At 30.6% G+C, this 17,603-nt stretch overlaps 3 protein-coding genes and 1 pseudogene across 4 annotated transcripts; 2 read left to right on the top strand and 2 right to left on the bottom strand.

Annotated features, from left to right (window-relative positions):
- Positions 1 to 2,016: 2,016 nt before the first annotated feature.
- On the top strand, positions 2,017 to 8,641 carry LOC110648025 (histidinol dehydrogenase, chloroplastic). 2 transcript variants are annotated; one of them, XM_021802107.2, is made up of 15 exons: positions 2,017 to 2,167; positions 2,284 to 2,389; positions 2,832 to 2,953; positions 3,090 to 3,142; positions 3,325 to 3,397; positions 3,501 to 3,602; positions 3,685 to 3,786; positions 3,916 to 3,987; positions 4,143 to 4,205; positions 4,303 to 4,344; positions 5,139 to 5,198; positions 5,503 to 5,613; positions 6,227 to 6,397; positions 6,698 to 6,788; positions 7,954 to 8,641. In XM_021802107.2, the coding sequence occupies exons 3-15, from the start codon at positions 2,861 to 2,863 to the stop codon at positions 8,235 to 8,237; spliced, it is 1,317 nt and encodes a 438-aa protein (XP_021657799.1). In that variant the 5' UTR covers positions 2,017 to 2,167; positions 2,284 to 2,389; positions 2,832 to 2,860; the 3' UTR covers positions 8,238 to 8,641. The 2 variants fall into 2 exon arrangements, with proteins under 2 accessions (XP_021657799.1, XP_021657798.1); XM_021802106.2 differs by having other exon boundaries at positions 2,264 to 2,389.
- A 300-nt stretch (positions 8,642 to 8,941) lies between these two features.
- Positions 8,942 to 9,968, bottom strand: LOC110648024 (putative germin-like protein 2-1). The gene is made up of 2 exons (XM_021802103.2): positions 9,741 to 9,968; positions 8,942 to 9,644 (listed from the first exon to the last, which is right to left on the bottom strand). Exons 1-2 carry the CDS (start codon positions 9,853 to 9,855, stop codon positions 9,109 to 9,111), a joined length of 651 nt encoding a protein of 216 aa, XP_021657795.2. The 5' UTR covers positions 9,856 to 9,968; the 3' UTR covers positions 8,942 to 9,108.
- Positions 9,969 to 13,571: 3,603 nt separating this feature from the next.
- On the bottom strand, positions 13,572 to 14,607 carry LOC110648022 (putative germin-like protein 2-1). Its single transcript, XM_021802099.2, has 2 exons — positions 14,382 to 14,607; positions 13,572 to 14,261 (listed from the first exon to the last, which is right to left on the bottom strand). The coding sequence occupies exons 1-2, from the start codon at positions 14,566 to 14,568 to the stop codon at positions 13,726 to 13,728; spliced, it is 723 nt and encodes a 240-aa protein (XP_021657791.2). The 5' UTR covers positions 14,569 to 14,607; the 3' UTR covers positions 13,572 to 13,725.
- Positions 14,608 to 16,141: 1,534 nt separating this feature from the next.
- On the top strand, positions 16,142 to 17,305 carry LOC110652837 (putative germin-like protein 2-1; annotated as a pseudogene).
- The last annotated feature ends 298 nt before the right edge of the window (positions 17,306 to 17,603 follow it).

The following is a 17,603-nucleotide window of genomic DNA, read 5'->3' as shown; positions in this document are numbered from 1 at the left end:
TTATTTTTTTCCTTCTTATAATTGTTATTTATTTTTATCTATGACTTTTTCGGATGTCACAGATATAGCTCCAGACGTTTTGACTATTCGGGCAGACATCAGGCGTCGAAACAGTATATTGTACAGGAGTGTCCAATATGAGAGCGTTACATAAAAAAAGTATTAATTACTAAATATAATTGTCATTCATTACAAGTTTTCTACTTTTTAATTTAAAAAGTCAATGACAGTTAATTTAAAGGAAAGTGAAATATTTTTGAACATATTTACTATAATTAAATTTAGTATTTAATTGCTAATAATTTGACAACTCAAAATATTTAATTTAAAAATTCAACTAATATTATAATGATTATCCAATTATTATTATAACTAAAAGTTTAATTTCTTTTAAAATATCTGCTATAAATTACAATCAAGCATATTTAAATTTTTATGAGAAATTAATAATTAATTTTTTTTAAACATTTCGAATTATTAAAGATAATGCCTATCCATTAATTTTTAATTTTTTAAAAGAAAAAAGTCAACATTAAGTATTTTCTGTATTTTATAAACAGATGTAATATAATTACTAAATATAATTATCACATGTTATTATATTTCTAATTTTTAATTTAAAAAGTCAATTATAGTAAAATCAAGACTCATATTTATTTTGAAGAAAAATTAATATTTAAAAGTTTTTTCTCTTCCTTTTATGTATTTAATAAATTTTAATTTACTTTAATTTTATTTTATTTTTATTATTTTAAAATGATTTTATTATTATTATTATTATTATTATTATTATTATTATTATACATGAAGAATAATTTTTTGCCATTAAAAAAAAACTTATGGCTATTAAGTTCATTGATTTGAGAACAATTGTTAACTTATTTGATTAAAATTTATTGCTAAAATTTTAAAATTTTAATATTTTAAATAATAATATTAAAATCTTTATAATTGAAAAATAATATATATATATATATATATATATATATATATATATATATATATATATATTAATATTTGTTTAAAAGAAATATTCTATTATGAGCATATTTATACATATATGAAATAAGTACATATTATTAATTTAATATTACAAAATAATGTGAGAAAAAAAATTACAAAATAACAAAAAATATTTTCCTGAAAAATGCTTTTTTAGAAAATATTTTTCATATACAAATTATTTTTTACGAAATAAATAGTGCTAAAATCTTTATTTGAATCCCTCGAACATAATATTTCCTTTTGGTATTATTTTAAAAATTCAATTTATAATATTAATTTTACTATTATTTTAAATGTATAACTATTAAAATATAAGAGAAAATTATATAATACATTTAATTAAGGAAAATTACCTAGATCGGTTCATTTAAGATCAAAACATAATATATATAGTAGGACCTATATATAAAATAAGTAAAATTTATATATTTGTGTTCTAAGTTGATCAAATCTATATAATTCTTTTTTAATTTATATGGTCTTAATTTATAAAAAAAATCTATATTTATGTAAGTATAAAAAACAATAAGATTTAGTGTTTCCCTTCAATCCAATAATTTCTCAAAATATAATTAGAAAGGTGTCTTTCATGATTACTTAGTTTCATATAAAGTAGAAGTATTATCATCGCCAAAAGTGGAAGTAATAATATAAATTTATAACTTATCTCATTTTATTTTTTAAGTATTTAATTATGAAAAAATTATTAATTTAGTGAAAAAGACAGTTTTTTTTAACTAAAAAATATATATAATATTTTCAATAGTATAAAAAATTTAATTACAGATAACACTAAATAAAATACTCATGAAAAATACACATTAAATATTATATATATATTTTTTATATGTTTACGTTAAGTTTAATAAAATTTATATAATAAATTATTTTATAAAAAATTATTAATTAAAAAAATTTCATAAAATAAATTATAAAATTATATTAAATTATCTTATTTTTTAGAATAAAATAAAAATAAAATAATATTATTTTGTGACAAAACTATTGAAGTCTAACCATGGCACGCACTTAGAATTTTGTGTGTTTTTTTTTTTTCAAAAAGAAAATTAATAGTAAAATGAAGTTCAGTATCTGGCTGTCATCGCGGAAGCTCAAAGAAACAGACCATTAGCCCTAAACGCCGCCATCTCTCACCGATCAGGTAGACGTCCTCGAAATCAATTGCATTTGTTAATTAGGAATAAAAGTTTCTAAATTGCATTTTCACATTTATTATATCTGATTAATCCGATTGAAGGTGTGGTAATGGATTCCCAGCTTCTGTGCTTTAACCGGACCAACTCCTTAATTAGGCCTCTTCAATTTCGACTTTTTGGTGCGCCACTGCTCAACTGTCCACCTTCTTATCTTCATTTTCCTGGAGGTATGGTTGTTTGGTTGTTTTCCTCCTTTTTATTCTGTCTCTGGCATCTCATGGAGTATTTCTACATTTGCATTTTGTGGGAAAAGAAAACAAGAAATTATACTGTAAAAATTAGTAGATTTGTTCAAGAGATTGATACTAATTCTGTAGAAGTTCATGGTAATGGACTGTTTGTAAAAATCTTTTTTTTTTTTTATGATATTCGTAATAATTTGTTGCTTATGGGTATGAACATAGCTGTATAAAAAATTGTATTTTGGGTTGTTAGTTTTGATCATAGCAAAAGCTTTTGAATTTTATGTGGTGTTGCTTGTTGTTGTGGAGGAATGTGATTATCGAATTTTCTCTTTCGTTCAAACACTGTAACATACATGTCAATGCTTCTTTCTATATTTTTTTTGTCGTGTTATTATTTTAAATTTTCTATTTTTTCTTTTCATAGGATTAACTTTGAAAAGAGTAAGGTGTGCCATGAAGTCTTATCAGTTATCTGAACTTACTCGTACTGAAGTTGATAGCCTGAAAGCCCGCCCTCGAATTGATTTCTCTTCAATTTTCAACGTGGTGAGCCTTTGTTTACTCTTCTTGAGGAAAGTCTTTTTTTTTTTTTTAATAAACATCTTCCATAATTTTCATACATCATTGCTTGATAGATGATTTTTTTTTTCTTTCTTTCTTTTTTTTTTTTTAATGTTTTCAGGTCAACCCCATTGTTGATGATGTACGCAGCAGAGGTGATGCTGCTGTTAAAGAGTTGGTGCTCCTTGTTATTACTGTTATTATTGTTGTCGTTGTTGTTATAAGCCTTTTTTTTTTCCTTTCCACTTCAAGCCTGATCTTTGTAGCGTAATTTTATGCAGTGAGAATTATTTTATTTCATCAGCACAATTATGTTAGTTATCAGTGTTTTGATTGTTTATATGTTTCTTTTCTAGTTATACTGAAAGATTTGACAAAGTCAAGTTGGAGAAGCTTGTTGAGAATGTATCTGAGCTTCCTGACCCAGAGGTAATTTTGTAAACATGTCCTTGAAGGCAAGCAATTCTTGAGCTTCTAGTTTGTCATGGTGAGTCATTTGTTGTGATTCTTTGGTTAATTTTTCGCATTACAGCTTGATGCAGCTGTTAGGGAAGCATTTGATGTGGCATATGACAATATATATGCATTTCATCTTGCTCAAAAAGCAGCTGAAAAAAATGTTGAAAACATGAAAGTAAGTAAATTCTATTGCTTGGTTCTTGGTTTTGCCTTAATTTTTATAGACATGGAGCTTATTGTATTACAAAATATTTCAGGGTGTTAGATGCAAACGGGTGGCAAGGAGCATTTCTTCTGTAGGTCTTTATGTTCCAGGGGGAACTGCAGTTTTACCTTCAACAGCTCTGATGCTTTCAGTTGTAAGTTAATTGGATGTGTTGTATTAATTACTATGGCTGGTTCAAGGGTCTATACTGTAGACTTATTATTAATATTCAATATCTAGGAGAGGACATTTGATTGAAAATTTTGTTTATTCCATAAACCAGCCTGCACAGATTGCTGGGTGTAAAACCATTGTTCTTGCTACTCCTCCAAGTCAGGATGGCAGCATATGCAAGGTACTTTTTCCACATGAAAATGTCTTGTAAAGGTTTTGCTTATTTAGAGTATTTTCCCCCTAATGTTGTTGACAATTTGGAAAACAGGGAAGAGGGCATGGGGATTAAAAAAAAAAGGGCAAATTTACTCGCTGATTTTATTTTACGTCCTGTAGGAGGTACTGTACTGTGCCAAGAAGGCTGGTGTTACTCACATCCTTAAAGCTGGTGGAGCTCAGGTTTCAAAACATTAAACTTATGACCATATGTGGTGGTGCATTTGGACATTCTATGTGTTTATGAACTTTATATTATCATGAATTTGTTAATTTACAGGCTATATCAGCCATGGCTTGGGGGACAGAATCATGCCATAAGGTAATGCTTTTGCATCAAACTTATTTCTCAACTATTGATGTCTGAAACTGATGATTAACATGTCAATGCTTTTATTACTCCTTTGTGGCGTGTGTGATTGTTTATTCTTTTTATACTAGACTAATCTAAGCAGTTTTTTCTTGCTATTAAAATTGATGGATAAAAAAAGTGTGGTAATCTCTGTCTAATTGTTGATGTATGCCATATTTGCGTATAAATTATAAATTTAATATTCCAGTTGAAATATTATGAAAAAATGCAAAAGTAGCTCAAATATAATAAACATGACGCAAATTTGATTTATTCATCCTAAACTAATGCAAGAAATATTTTGCTGGTTATTAGAATTGATGAATCAGAAAATCTCTCCCTTTGGTATTGTTTTTCATTAGTTGCATTTATGTGTAAGTTATTGTAAATTTAAAAATTTTATGAAAAATTTGCGAAAACAGTTAAATATATAATTATAAACCTATTTATTGAAGTTTTATCTATTAATTGATAATCTTCTTCTTCTTTGGATGTGGGATGGTGAATTGGTGATATGCCATATAGGAGGGGAAGATCATCATACTTTGGTCAAAGTATGTTAATAATTTTTATGATGAAAATAATCTTTAACATAAATTTTGGATTATGAAAAATATCATATTACCTAAAAACTCTTTAATAACTCAATGAGTTTCTTGTCAAATTTCAACCTTCTTTACAAACTATCTGAAAAAAGTGTAATAGAAAATTTTGAAATTTTAAATATAAAAAAGGGCAATCTAATTGATTATTGTAGCTCGCAGGTTGAGAAGATTTTTGGACCAGGAAATCAGTATGTCACAGCTGCCAAAATGATTCTCCAAGTATGGATATTTTTCTCACTTGTAGAACTATTTTATATTGGTTGTAATGTAACGGAAAAGGCCAAAAATGCCTTTAGCGAGTTATGATCCCTCTGAAGTATAGCAGTGTTGGGATAGAGAGGTTGGTGACAATACCACCCTCCAGAGTTTTTTACATGTAGTTGTGCTGCTTTCGAGAATATATATATATATATATATAAAGTTTGTTCATAGTATGTAAATGTTTTACCTTAGGTATTTGTAGCTGGAAAATTCTTATTTCTTGATTTGACTTGGTTCCTTGTTGCTCTTATTTCCTCAACAGAATAGTGAAGCAATGATCTCAATTGATATGCCAGCTGGACCTTCAGAAGTTTTAGTCATTGCTGACAGACATGCCAGTCCTGTTCATATAGCTGCAGATTTACTATCCCAGGTGCTTAACCTTCTCTTTACTAGTATTACAAAAGAATTGCTTATTTCTGGTGAACCACATGCATAGGCCCCTGTTATCCTGCTTTGCACCTGATTCCTTCTTTGTGAACTGTTGTGAAATTATATGTTGTTGTAGACTTGGTTGTAAGTAAAAGCCTGTCAGAATCAAGTCAATTCATAGTCATGAGAAGAAACAAGAAGTGATTATATTGAGCATTTTTTTTGTACCTGTCTCAAATGATGCACTTACTTTATGAGGTGATGCGTGTGCTATATATGTTAACATGTGGATTGAGTTATCACTTGTTAACATGTGGATTGAGTTATTTATGGGTTGCAGGACAGAAACCTCATGGTCAACAATTAAAAAGATGTGGCCGGCATGCTTCATCAGTTCATTCAACACGAAACACCGATATTGCTTCTTTTTTTCTTTGTTGTTGAATTGATATTGTTAAATGAAAATCTTGCCTTTTAGATCATTCTTAAAGCTTTGATTAGCCTTTTCTACAGCACGAGTTGAACTGTACAAAAGTTGCTCATGGCTTTCATGATTTATTCGTGGCTCAAGCCTACCTGATGTTATGATAAAAAAACATATTTTGTATTTTCAGGCTGAACATGGCCCTGATAGCCAGGTTGTTCTTGTAATTGTTGGGGATGGTGTGGATCTGAAATCTATTGAAGAGGAAATCAGTAAGCAATGTCTAAGCCTACCAAGGGGAGAATATGCTTCAAAAGCACTGAGCCATAGTTTTACTGTCTTTGCTCGTGATATGGTTGAGGTTAGTCCTTTGCTTCTCCCTTGGTGTTCATAGCTTCAATCCTATCTATAGTACCTTATATGCATTATCAGAAACCAAATTTTTGTAGAATAAGATTTGATGGTAGTTACTGCAGCCATAATAACATGCCTTCGGGGATGTTGGCAGACTATGCTGATTGAGTTAAAAATGAAAAATGTCTTTCACAAAACCATATTTGTTACCCTAAAATTAAACTTTTGGATGTATAACTTTGAAGCTTTGATTGCTTCTGCTTTCATAGTGGTTTAACTGTGAAATCTTCTGTGTTGGATTCTGCAGGCCATCTCCTTTTCAAACTTATATGCACCTGAGCATCTGATTGTTAATGTAAAAGATGCAGAAAAGTGGGAGAGTTTTATTGAAAATGCAGGTATGGTCCTACATTGCTGTTTATATATTGAATTCTGTTACTTTCTTGTACTTTCATCATGTTATTATTATGTTTGATTCTACCATGACCTTCAATTCCTACCTCAGTAGTGGCACTTTTAGTTCTCTTCTTGTAATTGTTGCTAATATTCCGCACCCTCTTCTAAAACTTCGTTTTCCTTTTCAGTGTAATTTTTTATTTTTTTCTGGTAACCCAGTTGAGTTTTAGGTTGCTCCACAGAGAATTTATAGTTATCCTTCATGCCTTTAGTGCACAGAGTGACACCTGTATTTATCATCATCCTTTCCATTAATTACCAAGTAATATGGCTACTAGGATTGGCCTAAATTTCTTTCATTTTCTGCTTTATATTACTTTCTACTGGACATTTTTGATTCCACAAGAGACCTTTTTTAACAAGCCCTAGATATGAGTTGGACAAGATTGGTTGCATATTGCTGCTAATTATTATTTGGTTGCATTTATGCCCTCTGGCTTTTCTAGTTTCTATTAGCGCAAATTCTTTTTTGCTTGATATTACTCGAAATGAAAAGCTGGCCCAGAAAACTGAATTGAGGGAGTACAGTTTAGTTTTTTGTATGAACCAAATAGTGGTTACCCTTATCATAATAGGATTCTGTTAGCAAAATTTTCTTCTCAAATCTTACTTCTTATTCTCGGAACCATATTATTCAAAATTGAACTTCCACTGCAATCTCAACTGTTGAATTGACTTGTGACTAAAAATAGTTCAATTCACAGTTCACATATAAAATTGCATTAAATTTGGTAGAACTGCACAATATTTAATTAAACTGGACACTTGAATTTTTAGATTGTTTCTTGAAACATGAAACAAAATTCTATTTACACATTATACATAGAATTTATAAATATAAATGTGGACATGTCGTTATGTTTCTATTGAAGTTATTAGGAACATCAACTGTTCAACCAATGGAATATATATATATATATATATATATATATATATATATATATATATATATATATATTACTTTCAATTCTAAAAGCTATGCTCCAACACACTGAATTCCTAAGAGAAAAGAGGGAAAATAAAATCAAGGCATTAAAGAACAACTAAGCATCAACCACTGTAAGTAAACAAAATGTAGAGTTTAAACTCTGATGATTGCCAATGCAGGCTCTGTTTTCTTGGGTCAATGGACGCCAGAAAGTGTTGGAGACTATGCAAGCGGGACAAACCATGTCCTCCCAACATACGGTTATGCAAGGATGTATGGTGGAGTGTCCTTAGATTCTTTCCTTAAATACATGACTGTGCAGTCTTTGACAGAGGAAGGTCTGAGAAAGCTAGGTCCATACGTGGCAACCATGGCTGAAGTTGAAGGGCTGGAAGCCCACAAGAGAGCAGTAACTCTCAGACTTGAGGATATAGAAGCCAGACAACTTCAGAATGTGAGGTAACTAATTAAGCCTGCACGCAATTATAATAGTAAAAAAATAATAAAAATAAAAAAATAAATTCAAGAACAGAGTTCTGCCTACCAGACTTTTTACCAGAATTGGAACGATTTTCAAATCACTGATTTAGGGCTGCAATGTAATGTTTATTCCTGTGTCTGGCCATAGATGGAACTCCTGGAGGGTCATATATACCCTTAGAATTTAGTTGGATTTTTGATGCTGTGAGGTGTTTGTATTTTGTATTCCATTTACTCTGGGTTAATGCAGATTTCAGTTAGAATAGTGGAAATTCGTGGAGGTTTAATGTCCTTTTTTTTTTTTGGGTCCAACTTTTGCAAGTGTGTACTCCAATTCCATTGTAATTTAACTGATATTATTATATAAAAAGCTTTTCTTTTATATCATAGTGATTTTATAATATGGTATTCATCACTACTTAGACAGTCTGCTGTATACAGCTTTTCTATTCATCCCACACAAAAATTTTGAATTTCTCATATATTATCCAAAGCTTATTAACCAGAGCATGAAGTAATCGGTGAAAAATCACAAACTATCCATGAGAAATCATCCTTATTTATTGAATTTAAATTATCCAGTTAAAATTTATTATTAATCATTATTAAATTTTAAAAGGTGGCGATTCCATAAATAATTAAATCCCATTGTTCAGTTTAAATTTTTAGATTGAAATTCAAATTCAATAAAGAAAAACCAATTTAATATTTCCATAAAGAAAACAAATAACGAGAGAAAAAATAAATATTCAACCCAGAACAAGAAAAATTCAAAACAATGCAAATTAAATTACAATTTGATCTGCCAGATTCACACTTACATAAAAGACTATCACAACTTTTCATTTTCTCGCTTAGAACTTTGTTTGCAGGTGATTAACGACCTTAGTATCCATCTGGAAAGCCTTTGCAAGAATGTCACTGGGGATAGACGGTGTAGAACCAAACACTGCATTGGCAATGGTAATGACCCCAGGATTTTGGCTGCTCAGAGCTACAATAGCAACAGCATTGTCAGTCCCTACATTTCTCTGGAAGTGAATGAGATTGACAGGGAAGACGAATACTTCACCCTTATGTAAAACCTTTTGGATGAGACGGTTTTCAGGGTTAGATGTGATGAATCCAACTTCAAGACTGCCTTCCACTACTGTCAAGATTTCAGAGGCACGAGGGTGTGTGTGGGGAGGGTTAATACCGCATGGTGCATAGTCGATACGAGCAAGAGAGATGCCAAGAGTGTTAAGTCCTGGTATTTGGGCTACATTGACTGGTGTAACCTTAGACCCTACTGCATTTGAGGTATCTCCTGGCAAGTGAAGTCCACTGAAAAAGAAATCATTGGCTTCAACCATCTTGGGATCCTTGCAAGCAACACCATTCACTAGAACTGCCATGGAAACATCACACAGCTAGAGAGTATTAAGCTTGTGGGTGCTTTACAGCAAAAAAATGGTAAAAAAATTAACTAGCTAGCTTGAAGTACCTGTAGCATTTGCATCAGCCACACAGAAATCTTGAAGTGCCATTGGATCAGAAGCCAGAGCAAAGGAGGAAAGAGCTAGAAATAGCCCTAAGAAAAGAAAGAAATTACAAGCCATTTCAAAATCTTTTATGCATCTCAAGACTAAAATTTGAGAACTTGATTGAAGTTTGAGCTGTGGGGAGAAAACATTCGGATGTTGGCTTCTATATATATAGGATGTAAAGGTTAATATACTTAAAGAGAAATATGATAAGGATATAATATGCCGTTCTATAAGATAATTGCTCTTCAAAAGCAAGTTAGGACTGGGTTGCTGCAGCTGCTAGCTGCAATTTGCTTACTTTAGCATGTAAAATATGTCCCATGAAATATCATGCCATGCCGGCACTATAATTGTTTAACATTTGTGTCCTAGCTATTTTTAGCCTAGAAGAAGCTCAAGTGCATGAAGATGTGGCACCACAATTTAAATTACTATCAGCAATATAGCCTCATTTTCATATACATATCTCTAAACTCTGGTCACAATATTAGTGCAATATGATCTTTCTAAATATCCGCCAATTTAATTATTTAGCTTTTTTTTTTTAATTGAGAGCTACCCCAGAACTAACCATACAACACTGGGCAATAAACTTTGGATAATAGGACGAGTGGGATCAGAAATTTTTTTTGAGTGGGTCAATGTTATATATGAAAATTAATTTAAAATATAGTTTGTCTAAAAATTGTTATAATAAAGTACATTTAAGTTATAAATTCTTTTCAAGAGCGAATTCTATAAAAAATTTATTATATATATAAAGAAAAATTTGTATTTTAATATTTTACATTAAAAATATAAATTATTTTTAAAGGGACTAACAATTAAAATAACATGAAAATTTTCTTCCTAAATGCTATCTCTTCATATATATTTACAATGATTTAAAAAGGCTTGGAGGGAGGTGAAGGATACCCCTTATCCCCGCCTCCGCTCTTGGTAATAGGCTATAATAATAAAATAATAAAAACTAAAATATTTTATTTATTTATTTAATATTAAAACTTTTAATTTTGATAATTTTGTACAAATTGCCAAAAATTATTGCAATTCTGTCTAATTTTTTCCATTTGACCCCATTTTCTGACACATGTTAAATTTTTGTTGTTGCTACTCTTATGCTCTAGTTGCTTGAGCGTAGTAAAGCAGAGGTTTGTGGAATACAGTATGGTTACAGTTCCTAGCTGATCAGCATACCCCTTACTTTGTTATGAAAAATTAAAAGGTGATTTAATAAAATTTTACAAGTCCTTTCATTAAATTTTTGTAAAATAATACTTTTTTTTAAGTAGTTAATTATAAAAAATTTATTAATTTAATAAAATTTTTTTAACATCTTAAATTATCATATTTTTCGAAATATATTAAATTTTAATCATTAGATGTTAAATGTAAAATGCTAAATAGGTATACCTTTTTTAATTTTATTTATAATATATATGTTCTTTTATGTGAAAAAATTTTATTTTTTCATTAAATTGATAAATTTTCTATAATTAATTATTTTATGAAAAAAAATTATTTTTTTAAAATTTAATGAGATGAATTATAAATTTCGTTAAATTACTTTATTTTTTATAACAAAATAATTTTACTTTATTTTAAACCAATTAACAATAAAATACACCCTTTCTCTCGGCTTACTTGTTTTCCTTATTCTGTTTTGGTATTTTTTAGCTTTGTGTTGCTCATTTACTTGCTGATTTTGTGTAGTTCACAAACTGTTTTGGTTGAAATCGTAACTTTTAAGCTTGTTCGGTAGCAACTTTTAAAGTAATATTTAATTTTTTTACTTATGATTGGATAGCACAATATTTATATTAATGTTTAAAGATTAAGAGAGCGATTTATGAAAAGTTACCTCTCCTAGCTTTTAGAGATTGAGAGAATGTTTTGACTAGAGTTAACAGCTATTTTTATATTTATAGCTAATTTAACAACTATTTTTACCAAATACTTCTATTTTAAATTACTATATAAATAGCTAATCACTGGCAAATAACAATCGACAAATACTAAAATAACTAACAGCTACTAGAATAGCTAATATTATCGAAGAGGGCCTAAGACTTGATTTTTTCATTTAACATGATATGTCCAAGATTGATTGTAATTATGTTGGTTTGATAACCTAGTTATAATTAAATATTTCCATATTAAGTCATACTAAGTTTTTCTTGAATATTATTAATAAAATAATTTCTTTTCCTATAAAAAACAAACAAAAAAGATACTTAGCAATCATGAATCCCTCCTTATTTAGCGAAGAGTTAACTATTGCTCTGCAAAACAATAATTAATTAAAAAAAATAACAAACCTAGGACTATCACTGCAATCAAAGACTTCGTCGCAGCTTCATTCAAAAAGTTTCATCGGGAGGGAGAAAAGCACGGCTAGGTCACCTAATCCAAAACACCTCAGGCTATATAGCACCCAAGATTCGAGCAGCCAAACTATGCTCCAAACAGGACAGCAAAAATGCAGGCCATGGGAAACAAGAACCTAGATGCCTATGGAGAAAGAACAGTAGAGGAAGAGATAGAGCCTAGTAGCTTCTCACTACAAGAAACCACAAGCATTAGACATGAATTTAGTGATGGATTAAAATTCCATTGTAAATAATATTGATTAGTGACGAATCTATCCCTAATTCATCGTTAATACTTTAGCAACAAGAGTTCTAGTAGTGGACTATTATCCATCTTTAAATGTTAATTTTTTGAATTGGCGACGGATTATAGTCGTCGCTGAAAATCTCGTCACTAATAGGTTTCTTCTTCATATCAATGACAGATCCATCAACCCCATCATTCATGCCCTGTTTTTTTTTTTTTTTTGTGTTCTCAAACTCTTTTAGTTGGAAAGGGAAGCCTCGAGTTGTCTCTTCCTTCATACCCAACAAAAGAAGACCATACTTCAGAGACAAAGCACAAACTCATCACAAAGAAAACATATCAACAAAACTAAGAAAAAGATTCATAAAAATAAAGTCTCTCTCATAATCGTGTAAGATTTGCAAACAAAAAACAAACTTTATCTATCCACAAACCTTACTCGGAAGTGAGGAAGGGATAACACACTTCCAAGCAAAGAAAAGGAGAGCCGTGCCCTACTCGAATAGGGCAAAGGACAGTTATATACTTTGACATACGAAAAAAATACTAGCTCTCAACAACAAAGAAGAAAAGGAGAGAAAATTTCTCTCTTGACTAACTAGAGAAAAAATATTGCCCTATTACTCTACAAATAAAACAATGATTTTTCTATCATTAAAAAAAGGTTAATTATTGACGCTGAATTAGTTTCAAATTTTACAACTATTTAGTGATAAAAATTGTTTTCAGAGAGAAATAATTCCATTAATTCAATTGTTTTTTTTTTTTACATTAATTTTGCATTTGTACTTCCATTAGAGCATCAATATTCAGAAAAATTATGATAAACAATCATCATATATAAAATGAATAGATTTTAATTATTAAATAAATTCATATGAGACCACATGACTATAACAAAATTTGTACATAAAATGATTATGATTTAAAATTTCTTCGTTATTCAGATTAAAATTATTATCTATCAGTAAACTGTACTTTTCCTTTTAGTGGATAGCCTAGCCTTCTCCACTTTAGTTCTCACATTATGTATGATATTATTGAATTTAAATTGCGCATTAAAAATTTTATTATTAATCATTCTTCAATTTCAAAAGGTGGTGAATATATGAGAATTGAAAACAAAAAATAATTAAATTAAATTTTTATAAAATTTAGATTCCAAACAAGAATTTATAAAAATCAATTTAATATTTCTATAAAGAAAACAAAGAAATATTCAACCCAGAAAAAGAAAAATTCAAAACAATACAAATGAACTTATAATTTGACCTGCCAGATACACACACATAAAAGATCACTACCACAACTTCCCATATTTCTTGCTTAGAACTTTGTTTGCAGGTAATCAATGACCTTAGTATCCAACTTGAAAGCCTTTGCAAGAATATCACTGGGGATAGAAGGTGTAGAACCAAACACTGCATTGGCAGTGGTAATGACCCCAGGATTTTGGCTGCTTAGAGCTGCAATAGCAACAGCATTACCAGTCCCTACATTTCTCTGGAAGTGAATGAGATTGACAGGGAAGACGAATACGTCACCCTTCTTTAAAACCTTTTTGATGAGACGGTTTTCAGGGTTAGATGTGATGAATCCAACTTCGAGACTGCCTTTAACTACTGTCAAGATTTCAGAGGCACGGGGGTGTGTGTGGGGAGGGTTAATACCCCATGGAGCATAGTCGATACGAGCAAGTGAAATGCCAAGAGTGTTAAGTCCTGGTATTTGGGCTACATTGACGGGGGTAACCTTAGACCCTACTGCATTTGATGTATTGCCTAGCAAGTGAAGTCCACTGAAGGAGAAATCCTTGGCTTGCACCATCTTGGGATCCTTGCATGCAACACCGTTCACTAGAACTGCCACGGAAAACATCACACAGATAGAGAGTATTTAAGCTTGTGGGCGCTTTACAGCAAGAAAATTAATTGAGACAAAAAAAAAACATGGTAAAAAATTAACTAGCTAGCTTGAAGTACCTGCAGCATTTGCATCAGCCACACAGAAATCTTGAAGTGGCATTGGATCAGAAGCCAGAGCAAAGGAGGAAAGAGTTAGAAATAGCCCCAAGAAAAGAAAGAAATTAAAAGCCATTTCAAAGTCTTTTCTGTGTCTCAAGACTAGAATTTGAGGACTTGATTGAAGTTTGAGCTGTGGGGCAAACATGCAGAGGTTGGTTCCTGTATATATATTGGATGTAAAGGTTAATGTAATTAGAGAGAGATCTGATAAGCATATAATATGCCGTCCTACATGATAATTGCTCATCAAAACCGCGTTAAGACTAGGTTGCTGCAGCTGCTAGCTGCAATTTGCTTGCTTTAACATGTAAAATATGTCTTATGAAATATCATGCCGTGCCGGCACTATAATTATTTAACATGTGTCCTAGATTTAAACCAGAAGAAGCTTAATTAAGTGCATTAAGATGTGGCACCACAATTAAATTACTAGCAGCAATAGAGCCTCATTTTCATCTACATACCCCTAAAAATTGGTCACAATAATATTGGTGCAATAAGATCCTTCTAAAAATGTGTCAATTTATTATTATTATTATTTTTTTGGTTTGGAAAAGGGAGCTAGGCCCAGAAGTAACGGTGCAATAATGGGTAAGATACTTCAGAAATTGGCTTAATGATTTCCAAAAAAAAAATTGGCTTAATGATAAAAAAAGAAAAGGGCTAAATTATTTTGTGTGTGTGGTTTTTTTAATTTATTTAAATTAAAACTTTTAATTTTCATAATTTTGTTTTAATATACAAAAATTGTTATAATTCTACCTAATTTTTTCCAATTTGATTCTTCAATATCATTTTCTAACTAATCTACAATCACGTATAATTATTTACATTAATACTTAATTTTTAAAATTTTTAATTATTTAATCAAATTAGATAATGTTATTGGAATGTTCGTCCAGCATTCTCTCTTCTCGGCCCTCACCATCACCATTAAATTTCATTAGAGTTTCAAAATGAAATTTTGAAGGTATTAGTGGCGATGGTAAAATTGAATTTTCAATGAATGGTAGTAAATTAAAAAAATATATATATTGAAGATTATATTGTCAAAAATTAGATAGAATTACAATAACATTTGATAATTTGAATAAAATTATCATTAAAATTTTGGATAAAATTAAAAAAAAAAAGGAAAATGTTTAACTTTTTTTTTAAATGATTCTGATACATATGATTAAAAGTTAGTTTGGTTGTAAAATTGAAGTGATCTATTATATTTTATTTATTCAATATCGTATCCGCGTACGGTTGAATTGTTCATGCATGCATACATATATTCCATTTTCATTTGAATTGGTCACCGGATAGAATTTCTTTTTGTATATGAGATGACTCTGTTAATTATAGTTTTCCGATTTTGATAATGATAAATTAATGATGAATCCGATTAATCTTTATTGTTCATTGTGTATTTTAAAATCTTCAAGAGGAATTATTGGTTCTCAGTGTTTATATATACTCTTTTTCTCGCAAAATATGACTGGTTCTATGTGTCATTCTCCATCTCTATTAGATTACTGCCGGCGTACATGAGAATACGTGCTATATACTCTCCTTTCCTTCCCTCCCCTGCAAAAAGTTTACAAGCAAATAAATCGCACTTGTCACTATCTCTTATCCTAAGGGATTGACCATTTCAATTGAACAACGGCATTAATTTATGCTTGTGCTCTACAGCTATGGCTTGCTGCCTGTCACCTTTCTCTCTCTTCCTCTGTATTTATACAGAAGGCATGTGCATATTTCCTCCACAATTCAGTGAACTTCTAAAAAACTTGTTGGAGCGTCTATATAGACTTGGGATTTTGAAGAAATGGCTTCTCGCGTTGTTTTCTTATCATTTGTGGTATTTTCCTTCTCTTCTGTACTTGCATCTGATCCAAGCTCACTTCAAGATTTCTGTGTGGCAGATGCTAATAACACTGGTACGTATATATGCACCCCCATGACCTGTTTCCCCTCTAGTTAGTTGGTGATTCTTCAGTGTTATAGCAAACTTCATATTTTTTTTTTCTTCTTGTCCAGATAATATTATGTCAAACCAGATATACTGATCCCCTGTATCTAACTCTTTAAAGCTCAAAAACTTTTCCCAATTCCCAAATGGATTGTTTTAATTTACTTGTTTGGCAAGTGACTGTGCTCCTTGTATTGTTTATTAAGATTTTAGTATAATTAAAGTTTCATCAAATTATAACAAGTAATACCAATGAGCTTTAGTTGAATGGCAGTTTACCACAATACTGAACTACTGGTATATCCTTTCTGACATATTTGTATTTCATCATGACAGCTCTTGTGAATGGTTTTGCTTGCAAAGATCCCAAGATGGTTCAAGCCGATGATTTCTCCTTCAGTGGACTTCATTTGCCAGGCAATACATCAAATCCTGTGGGGTCTAAGGTCACCTTGATTAATGTAGCCAAAATTCCAGGACTCAACACTCTTGGCGTGTCTCTTGCCCGCATCGACTATGCACCCTGGGGTATCAACCCTCCACATTATCACCCTCGTGCCTCTGAAATCTTCACAGTTATAAAAGGCAGTCTCGAAGTTGGATTTGTCACATCTAACCCTGAAAATCGTTTCATTACTAAAATTCTTCACCAAGGCGATGTGTTTGTGTTCCCAGCTGGTCTCATCCACTTTCAGAGAAATTTGGGAACTGGTCATGCATTTGCCATTTCAGGTCTAAGCAGCCAAAACCCAGGTATTGTAACCATTGCAAATGCTGTGTTTGGGTCTACTCCAGAGATTTCTAGTGATGTTCTTGTGAAGGCTTTCCAAGTGGACAAGAATGTTATCAATTATCTGCAGAAAAAGTTCTAGATGATATTCAATTAAGGAAATAAACCTTGGAACAATAAATTGCCACTCAACCCATTAGTTTGTTTTTCTGTCCGTTGCTAGTTTTTCATTTTTCATTCTTTTCATAGTTGTGTTCATGGATTAATCTGTTATTCTAATAATATAAAATTTTCTCTGTTTAATATGTAATCATTTCTTTAATTATTAATGGTAAATTATTGAATATACTCAGTACATGTATTTTTGGATTAAAGGTTCAATTGTTTTCATTTAAGTATTTTTTTTTTTACTTATAAAAAATGAGAGCTCTTCGTGTATGACAATCATAACCTTCTTAAGCCCACTGATTATCCACGGTTTAACCCAGCT

The sequence above is a fragment of the Hevea brasiliensis genome, chromosome 13, assembly GCF_030052815.1.
Source record: "Hevea brasiliensis isolate MT/VB/25A 57/8 chromosome 13, ASM3005281v1, whole genome shotgun sequence".
Taxonomy (NCBI): Eukaryota; Viridiplantae; Streptophyta; class Magnoliopsida; order Malpighiales; family Euphorbiaceae; genus Hevea; species Hevea brasiliensis.
The sequence above is the reverse complement of the archived record's forward strand: the minus strand, read 5'-3'. Positions and strand labels throughout refer to the sequence as shown.